At 34.2% G+C, this 17,587-nt stretch overlaps 1 protein-coding gene across 10 annotated transcripts in view; it reads left to right on the forward strand.

Moving 5' to 3' along the window:
- Positions 1 to 17,587, forward strand: part of Nox4 (NADPH oxidase 4) — a 178,832-nt gene that overhangs the window by 104,116 nt on the left and 57,129 nt on the right. For all 10 annotated transcript variants that reach the window (XM_031387254.1, XM_031387255.1, XM_031387253.1 and 7 more), the window contains 3 exons: positions 3,514 to 3,730; positions 5,568 to 5,732; positions 5,869 to 5,931. In XM_031387254.1, coding sequence (XP_031243114.1) covers positions 3,514 to 3,730; positions 5,568 to 5,732; positions 5,869 to 5,931 — 445 coding nt within the window. The remainder of the gene's footprint in view (positions 1 to 3,513; positions 3,731 to 5,567; positions 5,733 to 5,868; positions 5,932 to 17,587) is intronic.

The following is a 17,587-nucleotide window of genomic DNA, read 5'->3' on the forward strand; positions in this document are numbered from 1 at the left end:
GCTTTTTCTAGGGTGTAGTTTCCCTCATTTTGTTGGAGTTTTCCATTTATTATCCTTTGAAGGGCTGGATTTGTGGAAAGACAATGTGTAAATTTCTTTTTGTCATAGAATATTTTGTTTTCTCTATCTACGGTTATTGAGAGTTTTGCTCTGTATAGTACCCGGGACTGGTATTAAGATTTTTTCTCCCATTGTTTTTTCTTAAGATACAGAGCTGTTTAAACTTAGCTCTTTTTTTGAAGTACAAATATCATAGGCAGATGGCAATTTTAATTTATATACTTAACCAACATAATATTCTAAAGAATTAAATATATTAAATCTATTTTATAACTTAATAATGAAATAAAAGCAATTATATAATACTGAAGTAAATGTGTTTATATGTTTATAATGAATAAGCATTATATAGTATGTAGTTTTTTTTCCACTGAATTTTTTTGAAAATTTATTTATTTATTTTATGAATGTAAGTACACTGTTGGTCTCTTCAGACACATCAGAAGAGGGGCCACAGTTGAACTCAGGACCTCTGAAAGAGCAGTCAGTTCTCTTAACTACTAGGCAATCTCTCTAACCCCAGACATCAGTTTTTACTAAAACATCATAGACTCTGTTTCTTTGAAGAAAGAAATGACTACTGCTAAGTTTTGCAACTTTTCAAGTTTGTTTTATTCTTTTTAATTAAAAAGTGTATGTATGTAGTTCAGCCATTTTAAATTTTCTTTTATGCCATTATTGGAATTCAAGCAAATCTTTATTCTTGATACTCCTACATAATGTCCTGCTTCCAGTCTTTTTTTAATAAGATGGGTATGGAGTTGTTCAAAACAAAATTCAGGTATTCATACTAACATTTTTACTTACCAGTATACTATAGACTTGATGGGAACAATCTATTTTCTGGGCACCCATTCCTCTGCCCATCTGTGTGTTGAAAACTTATGGCAAAGAAGTGCAATATACTGAAGGATCACTGTCGCCCAGGATATAATTGATTTGAGATTAAAAAATCAATAGAGAGCTATAGATGGTATCTTCAAATACAAATATCATTTATTTACAGGAATCCTAGCAATTCAGGGAATAGACTAATTCACATTGAATAGAAACTTTAGAAAAGATTTGGCTTCAAAGACAAGGTGATTAGATTTTTTTGGCTGACTTTTCTGCTTACATAAATTTTACAGGAAAATGGTTGATTACTTCATGTGTTTTTGTAAGGTTTTGTTTAGCCAGAGAATTTTCAAATATATTTTGAATTAGCTCCTTTATTTCCTAATGTCAAATAAATTTAGTATTTAAATTTTCACTGCATATTTAAAGTATGTATGCTAGTTGTTTATGTTTATGAATAAATATATGAGTTTTGATACATGTATACATCTTGAATGATTGAATCAGGCTTTCCAGAGTTCATCATATATGCACCTCAAATGTTTGTCTGGCTTCTTAATCCCTGTATCTTTATCGAGTAAATGCCTAATTATAAAAATGCTCATTCTGACCCAGTAAAACCTTAATTACCATACAGTTTCTTCTTTTGATATCACAAGTTTGTTTCATTATAGTTTTACCCAGAGCTTTTTCTTTTTTTAAATATTTTCTTTATTTACATGTAAATTTCTCCTTTCCAAGGTTCCCCTCCAAAAAACAAACAAACAAACAAACAAAAACAACAAGAACAAACCCCTGTTGCCTCCCCTCTCCCCATGCCTGCCACCCCACCCTCTCCCACTTATTGGCCCTGGCATTCCCCTACACTGGGGCACAGAACCTTCACAGGGCCGAGGTCCTCTCCTCCTATTGATGATTGAATTTGCAATCCTCTACTATACACATGCTGCCAGAACAATCAGACCCACCATGTGCAGTCTTTGGTTGGGGGTTGAGACCCTGGGAGATCTGAGGGTACTAGTTAGTTCATATTGTTGTTTGTCCTAAGGGGCTGAAAACCCCTCAGTTCCATAGGTCCTTTCTGTAACTCCTTCATTGGGAACCGTGTACTCAGTTTAATGGATGGCTGTGAGCCTCTACATCTGTATTAGTCACGTACTGTCAGAGCCTCTCAGGAGATAGCTATATTTAGGCTGGCTTGTCCTTCCTTCAGTCTCTGCTCCATAGTTAATCTCTACAACTCCTTCTGTGGGTATTTGGTTCCCCCTTTTAAGAAGGAATGAAATGTCCACCTTTTGGTCTTCCTTCTTCTTGAGTTTCTTGTGGTTTGTGGGTTGTTCTTCCTGTATTGCAAACTTTTTACCCAGGGATTTAAAAGTCTATAATTCCACATTTCATCCCTATTTTATTCACATTTATATCTTATGTGGTCATTTTCAAAACACATCATTTTATCTTTTCTCATTGAACAGATCATTTAATATTGACTAAATGCTTATCTTCTACTGTGTGTGTGTGTGTGTGTGTGTGTGTGTGTGTTGAGGATTATCCCCCAGACTTTATGCATTTTCCAAGCTAAGTGAGTACTCTCTCACTGAGCTATATCAGCACCCCACTAATGTATATTTTACCGAGTTTTCCCAGAAAGCCTACAGTTGCTTCTTATTCCTTTCATGACTTGACAGAGAAGACAATGGCACAACCCAGGGCCAGTGAGTTGGTTCAGTGGGTAAAGGCTCAGGTTGCCAAGTCTGACAATTTGAGTTTGAACTCCAGAATTCACATTGTGGAATAAAAATAATAAATCTTGCCAGTTGTCCTCTAACCTCCTCATAATATATGTATGTGCATGCATATATGTATGTGTACATGGGCACACAAACAGACACACACACACACACACACACACACACACCAATAAAATGTAGGAAGGAAAGGAGGAAGAAAGGAAGAAAGAAGGAAAGAAAGAAAGTAAGAAAGGAAGGAAGGAAGAACAAATGAATGAACTCAGGAATTAGAATATAGTAAGATAAGCAATGAGATGCCGTTGTAAAGATTCCTCATTTTAAGCTTTTGTGTGAGAGATTGAAAAGCAAACAGCTTTAGGACTTGACAGGTATGTAAAAATTGTTTTCACATAAGCAACAAACTTTTGATGCCTGTTATTTTCATTTACTATTTCACCATGAACCATGAAGTCTGTTTTATCTAGCCTTATCTTGATCAAATACTATCCCTGTGTTTTTCCTTTAAGCTTGAAGATGTATAGCAAAGAAGTTACTTTCACAGTGTTTATTGAAGTGAAAATTTGTAAGTTGATACATGAATGCATCACAGAAGTTAAGCTTGCCCAATTCAAAATACATCAAGAAACTTGAGTCTATTTTCTTCTACCTCACAGACACAATTTGTTTGGAAAACTAAACATTTTTATGCTCTTCTTTAGTAAGGAATTTAGGATATTTTATTTCTTCTGAAATAGTTCACACACAAATATTTTGTATAAATGCTATAAAAAATCAACAAGAAAAAAGAAACAACTGCTTCTCTTTACCCATTCCATCTTTTGACTCAGTCTCTTTTACGTCTTCTTGTTTTTATTCAATTTAACTTTAGTGGCTTGTTGAAGTATCAAACCAATTTAGACACTCACCCTCCTGGCTGCATCAGTCTTAACCAGACCCCATCTCAGAATATGTCCTTACCAGACTACATCTCAGAACATTTTCAAGAATCTTTGCATGGAGGATTTTCAAAATTAGAAGACCGTTACCAGAAAACACTTGTGAAGATTTGCCTGGAAGAACCCAAGTTCCAAGCTCATTTCCCACAGGTCAGATTAATTCTGTGTTTGAGATCTGCCAAGTCTGTGGTTTCATGTGACTGTCTGATATTGCATTCAAATATGTCTCTGAAGTTGTGTTTTCAGGTATTAGAGGATATTTCAGGATATTTAGACAGCAGAGTACTAGTGTGTGTGTGTGTGTGTGTGTGTGTGTGTGTGTGTGTGTGTGTGTGTGTGAGACAGGTATCTAATACTCCAAGGAAAAACACATATATAGAAAAATTCCTAATTAAACAGTTTTAGTGGAGTATGTTCTTCCTATTGTTTGCTTTCAGAGAGATCACAAATATTTATTCTAAAGCTATTAAGACACAGTTTAAATTTAAAAAACTGTAAACAAACTAATTGCTATAATATACTATTAGAGCATGATATTATACATAATAAATAGTGAAGTTAATTTGTTGAATGTTTACTATAATCTTGGCACTATGCCGAATTGCTCTGTATGCAGGATTCCTTTCATTATCCACAATTAACCTTTGAAACAATTACTCACTTATCTGATTAAAACAGTGTATCCTGACCAAAGTATATAAACAAGTGGTGGAAGAAGAAGTGTGTAGATGTAGGTCTTTAACTCAAATACTGATGTTGGAAAGTTCTTCAACTATTCCACAAACACTTTGGTAATTTCCACCCCAACTCCTGCCTGCCCTTGTCTGAGGTAACTGCCAACATCTAACTGAAGTCTACTATTTTGCATATGAAACAGAGGAAGGGAAATTCTATTTTAAAAAGAGAAGACAGAAAAGAATCAATGAGTTTTAGATGACTTTGGAATCAGCTGGTCAGTTTTCTGAGTGTCATATAATGATGAATATTATGTAAGATAAATATGGCAAGCTCCATTTTCTTGATGTGGGTCTTAATAACCTAGGAGTAACTGGCCCACAGTTGCAAGGTCGCTTCATTGTAGAATTGATCCCGTCCTGCATATCTTCAGAGTGTCATGTTCATTGTCGCAATCTATAAAGAAGGAACTAACTGCCTTCACTGAATGAGCAATGTCTGATAAAACTGTGTAAATAAGTTTTCTATGAAGGGCCAATAAAATAAAACGGAAGGTCACAGGGATTAGCAGACACCTCTAAGCCTATATAATCAGGAGACAGAGGCAGTAGAACATCAAGTCCATAGCAAATTGCACGAACAGAATGAAGCTCTGTCTCAGGTTAACAACAAAGCAAACATCCTTATAAATACATTGCAATTCAATTGACAGCTTTGAAGAGAAGGGGAGACCAGAGTGGGCAGTTGTAAGGGAAAGATTGTTCTCATAGGCATCAAAACTGTCATTTCTTATAAAAGTATAATTTTGACCATATTATATTATGTAAAACTTGTAATGAAAACATGTTCAGTACATTCTATTTTCAAAATTAGAAATGCATTTACATTAGACATCATGTGTATGAACCTGATATGTGTCTATGCATCTATGTTATATTTATTAACTATCAAGGGCATTATGTTTTTACTAAACCTTAGAATTCTTTTCTTTTTCTAAATCATCATCAGATAAATATGATGCTTTAATTTCTCTTTATTATAATGAGAGTTCTATTCTGTCTCCATCATAAACTTCAATATACAGATGACTGTATGAGGAAATGTTTACATAGTAACAGTGGTTTTCACTAGGATTTGAGATTGGAACTCCATATTACTTTTATAATTATGAATAGATTGCTGAGAGCTTTAGCCATATTTAACTCATTCTTACTAACATCGTACTGATTAAAATATAAATTGAAATATTATTGCTCAGCAGTTAATTCGGTCATGCATAACAGGAAGCATACTTTCAAAATATTTCCTTCAGACCTGGATTTGGATTTCTGGACCTTTGTGCCTTTACTGTGCTGAGAGGTTTTACCGATGCATCCGGAGCAACAAACCTGTCACCATCATCTCAGTAATCAATCACCCCTCAGATGTCATGGAACTCCGTATGGTCAAAGAAAACTTTAAAGCAAGACCTGGCCAGGTGAGCCAGTGGTTAGTGGCTTCTGCAAATATCTTTGTTCCTTAGGAAATTTTTAAAAGTTAGTAGAGAGGTATATTGGAATAGCTGTATTTTCCCTTTGGTCATTTAAAACATTATCTGTTTGTTGCTTTTTTAGTATATTATTCTCCATTGCCCCAGTGTATCAGCATTAGAAAACCACCCATTTACTCTCACAATGGTAAGACATATATTTCTTGAATTTTTTAAAAAAATTTAGATTGCAGAACATCTTTGTCTATGCCTATATTTGTGTGCATATGGGCATATGTATTTATCTGTGTGTATATACATATCTGTGCATGCACATATGTGTGTCTGTATAGACATACATGTCTGAATATGTGTCTATATGAGTTTCATGTGTATATTTGTGTATGCGTGTTTTACTTCATTCTCAAAATTATTAGACAATCATGGTTTCTTCATGTTCTACTTAGCTTTTTTTTTTTTCAAAGAAATAGAGTTTTCTATTCAGAGACTTTGTGAGTATTGATTTTTCATTATTTTCTGATTCCTAACTATCCAGTAAACAATGTTTCTTTAAAATTTATTAAATCTTATTGCCTTAAAGCATATAAAATTCTTAGTTTCACTTTTCTATATAAGAGTAATGGGCTTGGGAATGTTGGTCAGATGGTAGAGTGTTTTCCTAGGATGCATGAGATCCTTTCAGGTTTCATCCTGAAAACTCTGTGCACTGTGTATGCTGTTGCATATCTATAATCCGAGTACTCTAGAAGTAGAGAGGCAGGAGACTCCAATGTTCAAGGTCATCCTTGGCAACAAGGACAATGTAAATGGCTTGGGATTCCGTCTCTAAAACAAGAAAATAAACAAAAAAAGAATTTTGTGGTATTCCTTGTATAAACTTGTGGAAATAATATGTGACCAGTTTTCATTTAAGAGTTGGAATAAGGGAGAAAGAATACAATGGGTGATGTAGAACCATTAAAAATACTAATACTGGTAAGAGAAGGTGAAACACAATTTAGCTGGTAACTTCGTATATGAGGAAACAATGTTGGATAGATAAAATTAGACAGGTAATAGATAAGTCTGCATACTATCACAAATTATGTTTAAACCTGCATTAGTATGATCATAAAATATTTTAACCCAATATATGCTAAAATTTACATTATATACATATAGCAAATTACTAAAGACTAAAAAAATGTATTTCATTCCAGTGTATCATGTATCATGACCTTGTGTATCTATAGTGACTTCCCATTTCCCATTTTCAGCCCTCATCCTTTCCTCCTCCTGAACTCTTTTACACCATGTATAGAGGATTTTATGTTCTGGATAAAATCTATGATCCAAAATTGAGAGAAATATCCAATGCGCCCCTTCCTGCATCTGAGTGCTTATTCTGCCGACCTCTAGTTGGTCATCTCATTGTGTAGTATAGATGAGGCATTGGATTGTATAGTTGAGTATATAGTGAGCTTGTGATCTCAGTTGGCTCACAGAACAGTAGGGGTATAAGCCTGTATCTGCTTATACAACTTATATTACACATGATTCAAAACACAAGATAAAATAGAAGGATTTTTAGTTTTTCACATTCATATCCTTTTCTCCATACTTCAATAATTCCAGATATTTTATCATCTATTTAAGCATATACAATTTCTTGGGGTTCGCTTGTTGGAGCATATGGCTCTTTCACTACATCACTTCCTTCAAGACTATACCATGAACAGTTTCTTATTCTACTACTCTGTTTGCATGTGCCTTATTCTTTTCAATGCCTATATAATATTCTACAGTTAGGAAATACTGTTTGTTTAATATTTGCATTGAGGACTGATGTTTAGTTGTCATTCATGTTCCTGATAAAGAGTAAAAATCATAGTCTTGATATATATACAAAAAATAAATTTGACCACATTAGGGAGACTGAAAGAAAAACCAAATTAAATATTTATGTTTGTGGTTGGGGTTGGGGAAGTGACTTTTAGATTACATGTGTTAGATTTAAAATTCACAGCCAATGGGTACATTATTTTACCTTTTGGGATATTTGGCTTTCAGCGTGCTATGGTGATTTAATCCATTCTGAGTAATAGATTTGTAGGAGTTAAGCAAGTTATAAGTACATCATAAAAATAATCATGTAAGTGCAGAACATATCTGGTGTGTTAGTAATACCATTGTGATTTTAATTTTCAGTTCGAGTTTATGCCTCAAAATCACCTGAACATTGACAGTTGAGCCAAATAATTCTATACATAAAGAATAAAGAACCACCAATCTTTTATGAATTTGTTAGAATTAAATCAGAACCATATATTCAGAAGGGTTTTCTGAAGAAACAAATGATGCTTTTTTTCTTTATTTACTTCGTTTTGTTTTCTGTCTATATGAGTAAATCTTGTTTTATAATCATCAAAGAAAAGCCATTTGGCACCTAGTGAGATAATGAGCTTTGTTTAGATCTGTCAGAAAAGATGGCAGTACTGGCGCCACACAATATAGATATACAGTTTCTTCGTAGAGATGATGAGTTATTCTGAATACTCCTTCATCTGCTGCTGTATGGGCTTTGACTACTGTGAAAGGGAAGCATTTGTCAGGAGGACTAGTGAAAGCTCAGCTACTCACATGGAATGTAAAGTTGGACCCTAGGTGCCCCTAGTTTTTATCAGAAGTCAGGTTGCTGTGTCACGCCCACTAGTCCTCTGGAGTTTCTCATGTTTTACCAGGTACCAGAAATGTATTTGATTAACAAATATTTGACTGTAACAAAAATAGAATTGCATCAAAAATCATGTTTTCTTCTGAGAGTTTTAAGATATATTTTCATATCTCAGCTTTCACACATGCATAAACATCAAGCTGTTATCAGAAAAAAAGTAGAAGTTGAAAAGGGAGAAAATATGCAAGTAGCTTTACAGACCTTAGGAGGGAAGACCTACTGTTTACAATCATTATAAATTTCCTTCAGAATCTCTGTTTGAGAATTTATTTTTAAATTTCTTTCATCAAAGTAGTATTAAACAGAGAACATGGATTATAGGAAATGAAGCAATTTATTGAATGCCAACTACAAAGCTTGGAGAATACTTTTTCATAAAAATATTTTCCAACATGTACCAAATGGATAAAATAGCACAACATGCCATTAAGCATCAACTGGCTTTATAAAAAAAAAAATCTGTCTCACCTTTTACAATTTATACTTTACAAAATTTTTATGTTTTCTCAAAAATAATGACGAGAGTTTTCACCTGATATCTGGAGTGGAGGCTTTTAGGTCAAATGGCTCACTTCTCTACAGCCTCTTTCTCAAGCCAAAATGAGAAACCCATACACAAAAATATCAGCATTCATCAAACTGAAGGGCTTTCAGCTTGTACATGACCTCGAATCAGCTGCATTTTAAAATACAATTCTGATCAGCAGATTCCACTGAGGTAGCTCAGTGTGATGGATTTGTTATACTGAAACCAAAGTGTATTCTTGAAGCTTTTGCTCTTTAATCAGCTAGTCTCGTTTGTATACTTTGGGAGCTCTAGATTTGGGTACGTTTATTCTGTAATTGCATTGACAGATCTTTCTATAGCTGTAGTTTTAATCTCAGCCCTATGAACATTTACATTTGGTTTTGTGGTAGAGTTCAAAATTCTGGGAAATTGTGGTTAGGCCCTTTTATTTATTATATTCCTTTATTGGTGTTTGAATGTGTTAATTTCTCTACTTTGATTTTCATCCTTCACATTCCTTCTCCTACTTGCTTGAGACTGTCATGAGGTTTTCACTATTGTTTTTAATTTGATTCATTTGATATTTCCCTGCCAGAATCTCTGTCTTCATTTTTCCACCAATTTAATTAACTTACTGAATTTTTCTGCCGTGCTGTTAACTTTCTCATATGTATTGACGATTTTCTCATCCGCTCTTCTGACTTACTATTCTATGTTGTTGACTTTCTAATCCAGGTCTTCTGTTGATTGCCTTTCTTCTTATCTCTGCTGATTTCAATTTTTTTTGTGGCCAATGAGCATTCTCATGAGTAAATTATTGCATTTTTCTCATTGTAGCATCTTTGAATTTGTAATTGGCATGGTATGATCTTCTATAGGAGGCATGCAGCCTTGTTTGTATCCTTTGGTGTCCTTGTGTTGCCATGTATGTATCTATTGTTTGGCTATCTCTTCCATTTGGTTTTAGGCATCTTCTCAATGATCAGCATACTCTTTTGTCTAAGAAGATTAATGGGTGTGTGTGTGTGTGTGTGTGTGTGTGTGTGTGTGTGTGTGTGTGTAACCTCTGTCTCTCAGTCTGGGTATAAACATATGTGTGGAGGTGCCTGCAAAGATCAGATGATTTGAGCCACCTCATCTTGGTGCTAGGAACTGAACACTGGTCCACTGCCAGCATAGCAAGTGGTTTTAAATAAGGGCCATCTTCACAGTATAGAAGCCGACTCTGGTGATCTCAGTCTCTAGTACCATTCAGAGAGGAAAGAAGAAAGAGTAGCTGTTAACAGCAACTCAAATCAAGCAGTATGTGGAAACATACTTAAAGTCAATTAGATCACCCTAAACCATATTAGAATCTATTGTCCATAGAACAACAACCAAAAGGTAAAAATTATGTACAGCATGCTATGGAATTCAAATAATTTGCTGTGAATGTAAGGGTAACCAAAAGAGCTGACATTGATGAAAATGTAGGAGAACTAAGGTTAAATAAAGGAAAAACAGAAGATTCAGGAAGGCTATTAAAGAGAAGACAAAAAAGAGATATAACATAAAATATCATAATAATGAAAGAATTTGTAAAGATAATTAGATAAATGTAAAAAGAAAAAAAAATAGGGGGAAGGCAGGAGAGGTAAGTCAGTGGTTCAGAGCACTGGCTGCTATTCCAGAGGTCCTTAGTTCCATTCCTAGCTATCACATGATTGGTCACAGCCATCTGTAATGGGATCTAGTTCCCTCTTCTGGGGTATTCAAAGACAAAGCACATGTATATGTAAGATAAATATTTTTTAAAACACAAATAAAATCATAAATCTTCAAAAATTAAGACCAAGAGAGAGATTGCATGATATTGAATTGTTGGGAGTTGTACTTGGCACAGCATCTCGTAAGGCTTGAGAGACAAGAAGGCAGCCAGGAATTGAATGATATGGTAGAATAACAGAGGAGATCTCAAAAGTGCTGACAAGAGCTCTTCAGAAGAGGTGTAATTTCACAGCTTTTCGGTCTTGATGTCAAGGGCCCCACAGCTTTTTATCTCCCAGTTGACTTGTCCTTGAATTTTAGATGCCTCCAGGGCAGAGAACTTGGATTTGCATGAAGTAATTTTGAGTGAATCTCAGGAAAGTCCCGGTAGATAGCTGGCCTTAGGGAGCCATTCCCACTGCTGGGAGGCTTTCCGAGCGAGCATTTGGACTGTAAGACTTAAGAAAGAATAAGATGTTATACTTATTACAGAATTCAGTATCTCTTAAGTTTTCGCTGTTGTAGATGTTTTTGTCTTCTTTTCCATAAATTCTCAATTGCAGAAGTAATTCACAGTCTTCCTTTTCAGTATTAACTCATTGAAGTCTATGCAAATACCTCCATGTCCTTCTAGTGTTATTTTTATTCAGAAATAAACATGCTTTTCTGACATCTGTAGTTTCAGTTGTATGATTCATTATTTTGAAGCTTGAGCAACCCAAATTCGTATTTTATTCCATGAGTCAGTACCTAGTGGTTCTCTTGGTTTTTTGATTTTTTTTTTCCCCTGCAATTTTTTCCTCCAAGACAGGGTTTCTCTGTATAGCCTGGCTGTCACTCTGTAGACCAGGTTGGTCTCAAACTTAGAAATCCACCTGCCTCTGCACCCCAAGTGCTAGGATTAAAGGTATGTGCCACCACTGCCCGGCTTCCCTGCAATTTCACATAGCATGCCTGCTCTTCCATTACTTTTATGTTTCATATTTTTATGTCTCAGTTACTTTGGAGAGTTTTGTTTTTTTTTTTTTTTTTTTTTTTTTAGATTTAAAAGAAAATGAAAATGAAACAAAATGTTACAGTTGTTATTAATTAAATTTTATGTCATTAAATGTAACTAGTAATTCTCTGTCAACTACTTTGATCTCCGGTCTTAATCCCTTCTACTTAGCGCTTAAAACTTGCCTTATTGTTGTTTTTCACAGATCTTTTGCTCTAGAAACTGAGATGGAGAAGAAGGTAGCTTGCCAGGCACAATCTGTCATTATGTATTCAAGGCACAGTGTTGAAAACCACAGACAGTGATTAGTATCCACAGAACCCAACGCAATGTTTGAGGTTTTTGAGAATTAAACATCACCTAACTCCTGTACCTTGGCTGTCTTCCAAGAGAAAAGCAATGTTTCCTCAGGGGCTAATGATAGCCTCTGTGATAAATGTGAGCTAAATAAAGCAGCATACTCAGAACAAATAGACTGCTTAATATTAATTTGATTTATTCAATCAATAGTTTTTGATATTTCTTTCACCTCCTGGTTTCAAGGAGAAAATGATGAAGACACTCCTTTCCTGACTTGTCCTTTCCGGCTGCTGCTGGAGCTCATCAGATTTTCCTCTCTTTCTCTGTTGCTTACCCTTGGATTTGGCCACAGCAGCACGTCATGAAGATACTTCCAAGATGCACAATGCCCTCTTACTGGTAAACGCAGTGAGCATTTCCCATTGATTAATGGTCTTTACAGATCAGCCCCTTTTCATGCTGCTGTTCATTTTATTGAAACACTTTTTACAGTTTTAATTTTGTTTCCAGGACATGAATGTTTTTGACAACTTTTGATTTAGTCTTGTTTCTTTTATTTCCCTTTACATTCCTATGACCTCTGAATGCCAAAAGGCACTATCATCAGTTGCCTAAACCTCTGTTACTTTATAGCTGGGCATATTTCTCTGGTGACCCACCTGTGTTCCAGATCTGAAATTCAAGTTCATATCAGGAAGCGTTTCCCAGTCATTTAAGGCATTGTCCTTTTTTTTTTGTTTGTTTGTTTGTTTGTTTGTTTAACTCTGGTTACTACATTAGCAGAAGCAGGGAGAGCAGTTAGGAGTCTGTTCCATCCAGTGTAGGTATGGTGATGGCTTTGATCTTGGTGGTGACACTGGACATAACAAGAAGTGTTGGCTCCTTAATCTATTTTGAATTTTGAGTGGTCCAGACTTGTTTTTCTCCTGCAATTAGATTGTAAATGTGAAGAATTCAAGGTTCATACCTAAATTTCTGGCCTAAAGAATTAGAGTTCTATTAACTAAAAGAGGAAAGACTGGATTAGGGTCCATGTTGTGAAACTCAGTTTTGATCAAATGATTTGGACATACTATGCAGCATGTTTGTATTTTTTATTTAATAAATGAGTGATAGCTTACTCATGGACCATAGTTCCATACCAAAATCTGTGTATATTTTGCTTCTGCTTGCCTTTGAGTTTGTAGAGTGGTACTTCTCATATTTTTTGTCAGGCTAAAGTAAATCTTGGGAGAGAGAAATTCATAAACAAATATAGATGGGAACTTTTAGACATTTTTAAACTTCATATCTAGATCTTCCTGCCTCTGAGAGCTAAGATTCTCCAGTGTTCTGATGGAATTGGTTTTCATGGTGCTCCCTTTTTATATACAGGAGATTTTAGTTTCAAATATTTTCTTATTCATTTCCAACTCACTACATTTTGCCTTTCAAAAATTTGTCAAATATTTCCTTTTTAAATTAATTATTCTACTTATTTACATGAGCATGCTCTGGCTGGTCTGAGGCCCATGGCAAATTTCCAATTGTGCATATGACTTGCTGATTGTTTTTCATCATTATCATTTGCATATTTTTTGTAACCTTTTGCTGGTCATTCTAGTGTTTTTTTCATTTTACATTTTTTAAATTACTAATTTTATTTTAGATGTTTGAGTGTTTCGCCTACACGGATATTTGTGAACTACATGTGTGCCTGATGCCCATAAAGATCAGAACTGTGCATCAGATTCCCTAAAAATGTAGATACAGATGGTTGTGAGTTAACCATGTAGGTACTGGGAACCAAATCCACCTCCTCTGAATGAGCAACAAGGGTTTTTAAACACTAGACCATCTCTACAGGCTCTATTTGTTAGTATAAGGAACAAAAATAAAACTGGACTTCTAATCTATGTTATCAAAAAATACACTTATAGATTTTGTTTATTAATGAGTATTAAATTTTCAAATATACAGAAATGCACTATTTTGTTCTATTTAGGTTCAAGTAGACAGTAACATTTTATATGCATAAAAATATTTAGCTCATCATTTTACATTATGTGAGGGACTCTGTCCTCTTAACTCATTGTCCTTTTTCATGCTTTTTGAATATTCCTCATTTGTGAAATTATATTGTCTCCTATCACAGTATCTGGAATATTTTGAAACCCCAATAAATTTGTATGTAGAAGATGAAGAAGTCATGGAAGAAAGACATACATTTGAAGTCCATATTTTTCCCTCAGGTCAATTCTTTAATATTTCATTCAAGTGATATTTCATTCAACTAATGTTTTTTCAACTTTCCAACCTATATGTATAATGTGCTATAGATTTTTAGAACATGTAACAATATTTTTAACTAGATATTGATTTTTAAACATTTTAAGCATATTCATATAGCCAAGGTATACAAAAAAATCATAGACTATAAAATGAAATGGGAATACAAAAGCTGCATAAACCTTTTAGGTTCAGAGATTTGAAGAATTTTATTGAGAAAGAAATTCAGGCTCTTCTTATGAAATGCAGCCTTTGAAATAAATCTCAAAGAGTTGCCAAGAGTTAACAGCAGTATGAAGAGTATTTGTTATAAATGACCAGACTGTAAGTAAATTGGGGGCAGGGATATATTAGATATTGATAGCTTATTTTACTGAATTAAAACAGATGAAACTGAATCATACAGAATAGAGATGGAACAACTAATTTTGACCTTTGACCATAAGAAAGAAATAATTTGCATGTTATTGAGTCAGCTTTTCATTACTGTGGCAGGATACCAAAGAAGTTAACTTAAGCAAAGAGGTTATTTTGGCTAATAATACCAGAGGTCATGGTCAGCCGACATGTCTGTGGTATAGGGCATCAAGGTATGAGGACATGGAAGAGCAGAATGTTTATTTTCCAGTGGCCAGAGAACAGAGAGTATATGAAAGGGAGATGTGGGCACAAAGTATAACTTTAAGTATTAGGCCTCCTGTGCTCAAATTTGACTTAGCCTGTGTGCCCATAACTCATGCAGCTGTACAGTCCTCAGTGAATTAACCAATTGATTCAGTTACTGTCCTCCTTATTCAGTTACCTCGGTAGCATCACTAGCTTGGAATCAAGACTTCAATCAATAAGTAGGTGATTTTCTGAATAGCACAACCAATATGAGATTGTTGTGATCAGACAGTTTCCTTTGGAAACTTATTTGAAGGAGCTTGAAAGTTGATTGAACCTGGAGGCAGGACTAATATGTGATATTGTGATATTTGGGCCTTACTCTAGAAAGAATTTGGTTCCATATACCGCTATATGAGAATCTAAAAAATATAATTTGAGAAGTAAGGTAATAACAATTTCAACTAAATTAAATTTAGAATGAACTGCCTAGAAGACAGTAAAAAAAGTGAGGGATTGGAGCTAGAAAATAAAAAAGGGTCACAGAGACAGATCATAAAATGATTAAAAAACCTCCTCTTGATCCTTTTGTGATCTGTGATCATTTTTCCGGTTTAAAAAACTAGGTTACACATAATAAACTTAGACATAAATTTAAATTATTTAATTTACATCAAATCTCATGTTTTAAAAACAAATTATATTATTTCTTAAATTTTTGATGTTTAATAAGTATATATATATAGTGAAATCATATTCCTAATATATTTTTATTTTGAATCACTCATAGTATATAATCATTAGTAAATTATTCATACTTAAAATTTAATGACTATCAAGCAAATATGAAGAAGACTTTTGAAGTATCTAGTGAGATGATCATGTGGTTTTTTCCTCTCCATTTGTTTATATGGTGTATTATATCGATGGACTTTCATATGTTGGACTATCCCAGCTTTCCTAGGATGAAGCCTAGCTGATCATGGTAGATGATGTTTTTGATGCATTCCGAAATTTGACTTATGAGTATTTTGTTGAGTATTTTGCATCAATATTCAGATAGTTGATCTAAAATTCTCTTTGCTGAGACTTTTGTGATTTAGATATCAAGGTGACTGTGGCCTCATAGAATGAGTTTGGCAATGTTCCTACTGTTTCTATTTTATAGAATAGTGTACAGAGTTTTTATGTTAGCTCTTCTTTGAAATGCCTTGTAGAATTCTGTGCTAAAACTATCTGGCCTTTGGTCTTATTTTTGATTAGTAGACTGTTTGTAACTGCTTCTACTTCTTAGAGCCTGTGAGACATCTTCCAAGGCTCTTCTATCTTTTAGAATCTCTTTTGAGAAGGTATATGTAATTTCGGTAGGTCTACATTTATGTTACTTGGCCTTTTCCCCTGACAGCTTTTAACTGTCAGTGCTATGAACTTTCCTCCTAGCAGTTTTGGTTTGCTGTGCATTCATCTGCCCTGAATTCTAGGGAGCCTTTAATTTCTTCTTTAATTTTTTCTTTACCCCAAAGTCATTCAGTAGGGAGTGGTTCAGATTTCATGTGTTTGTAGGCAATCTGTTGTTTCTATTGTTGAAGTCCATCTTTAATCCATAGTGGTCTTTTAAGATACATAGGGGTATTTCAATTTTCAATTTTCTTGTATCTGGATAACCTATCAATTGGTAAGAGTGGGGTGTTAAAGTCCTCCACTATTAATGTCTGGGGTTCCATTTGTTATTTGATTTTTAGTGATATTCCTTTTATAAATGTGGCTTCTCTTGCATTTGAGATGTTATCTTAGTGGATTTTTTCCTTCTTTGAGTATGAAGTGTCCTTCCCCATCCTTTTGATTAATTTTTGCTTGAATATTTAGAAATTAGAAATTGGAAGTAAGAATGGCTCCTTCACCTTATTTGTGTCTGCTTGCTTAGAAAATCTTTTTCTAGCCATTTACTCTGAGTAATATTTTATTTATTTATTTACCTTTGTTGCTGAGTTTTTCTTCTAGTATCTTCTGTAGAGTTGGATTTGTGGATATTGTTTAAATTTGTTTTTTTTTTATTTTTGAATATCTTGTTTCCACCATTTATGGTGATGAGGGTTTGTCCGGATATAGTAATCTGAGTTGTCTTAGAGTCTGTGAGACATCTTCCAAGGCCCTTCTATCTTTTAGAATCTCTTTTGAGAAGGTATATGTAATTTCGGTAGGTCTACATTTATATGTTACTTGGCCTTTTCCCCTGACAGCTTTTAATATTCTTTCTTTGTTCTGTAGATTTAGTGCTTTGAATATTGTATGGTAGGGGGATTTTCTTTTCTGGTCCAATCTATTTGGTATGCTATAAGCTTTTTGAATATGTATAACCATCACTTTCTTTCAATTTGGGAAATTTTCTTCTATGATTTTGTTGAAAATATTTTCTGGGCATTTGAGGTGGTAGTCTTCTTCTGCAATTCTTGTTACTCTTAGGTATGGTATTTTCATAGTGTCTCAGATTTCTTACGTATTTTGTATCAGGAACATTTTAGATTTAACATTTTCTTTGACTGATGTATCAATTTCTTCTGTCCTATCTTCTAAGCCTGAGCCTGAGATTCTTTCTCCCATATCTTGTATTCTGTTCGTGATGCTTGTATCTGTAATTCCTGTTCTCTTTCCTAGGTTTTTCATTCCCAGGATTCCATTACCTTATGTTTGTTTTTTTTTTTTTT

The sequence above is a fragment of the Mastomys coucha genome, unplaced genomic scaffold (genome assembly GCF_008632895.1).
Source record: "Mastomys coucha isolate ucsf_1 unplaced genomic scaffold, UCSF_Mcou_1 pScaffold21, whole genome shotgun sequence".
In the NCBI taxonomy this organism is placed as follows: Eukaryota; Metazoa; Chordata; class Mammalia; order Rodentia; family Muridae; genus Mastomys; species Mastomys coucha.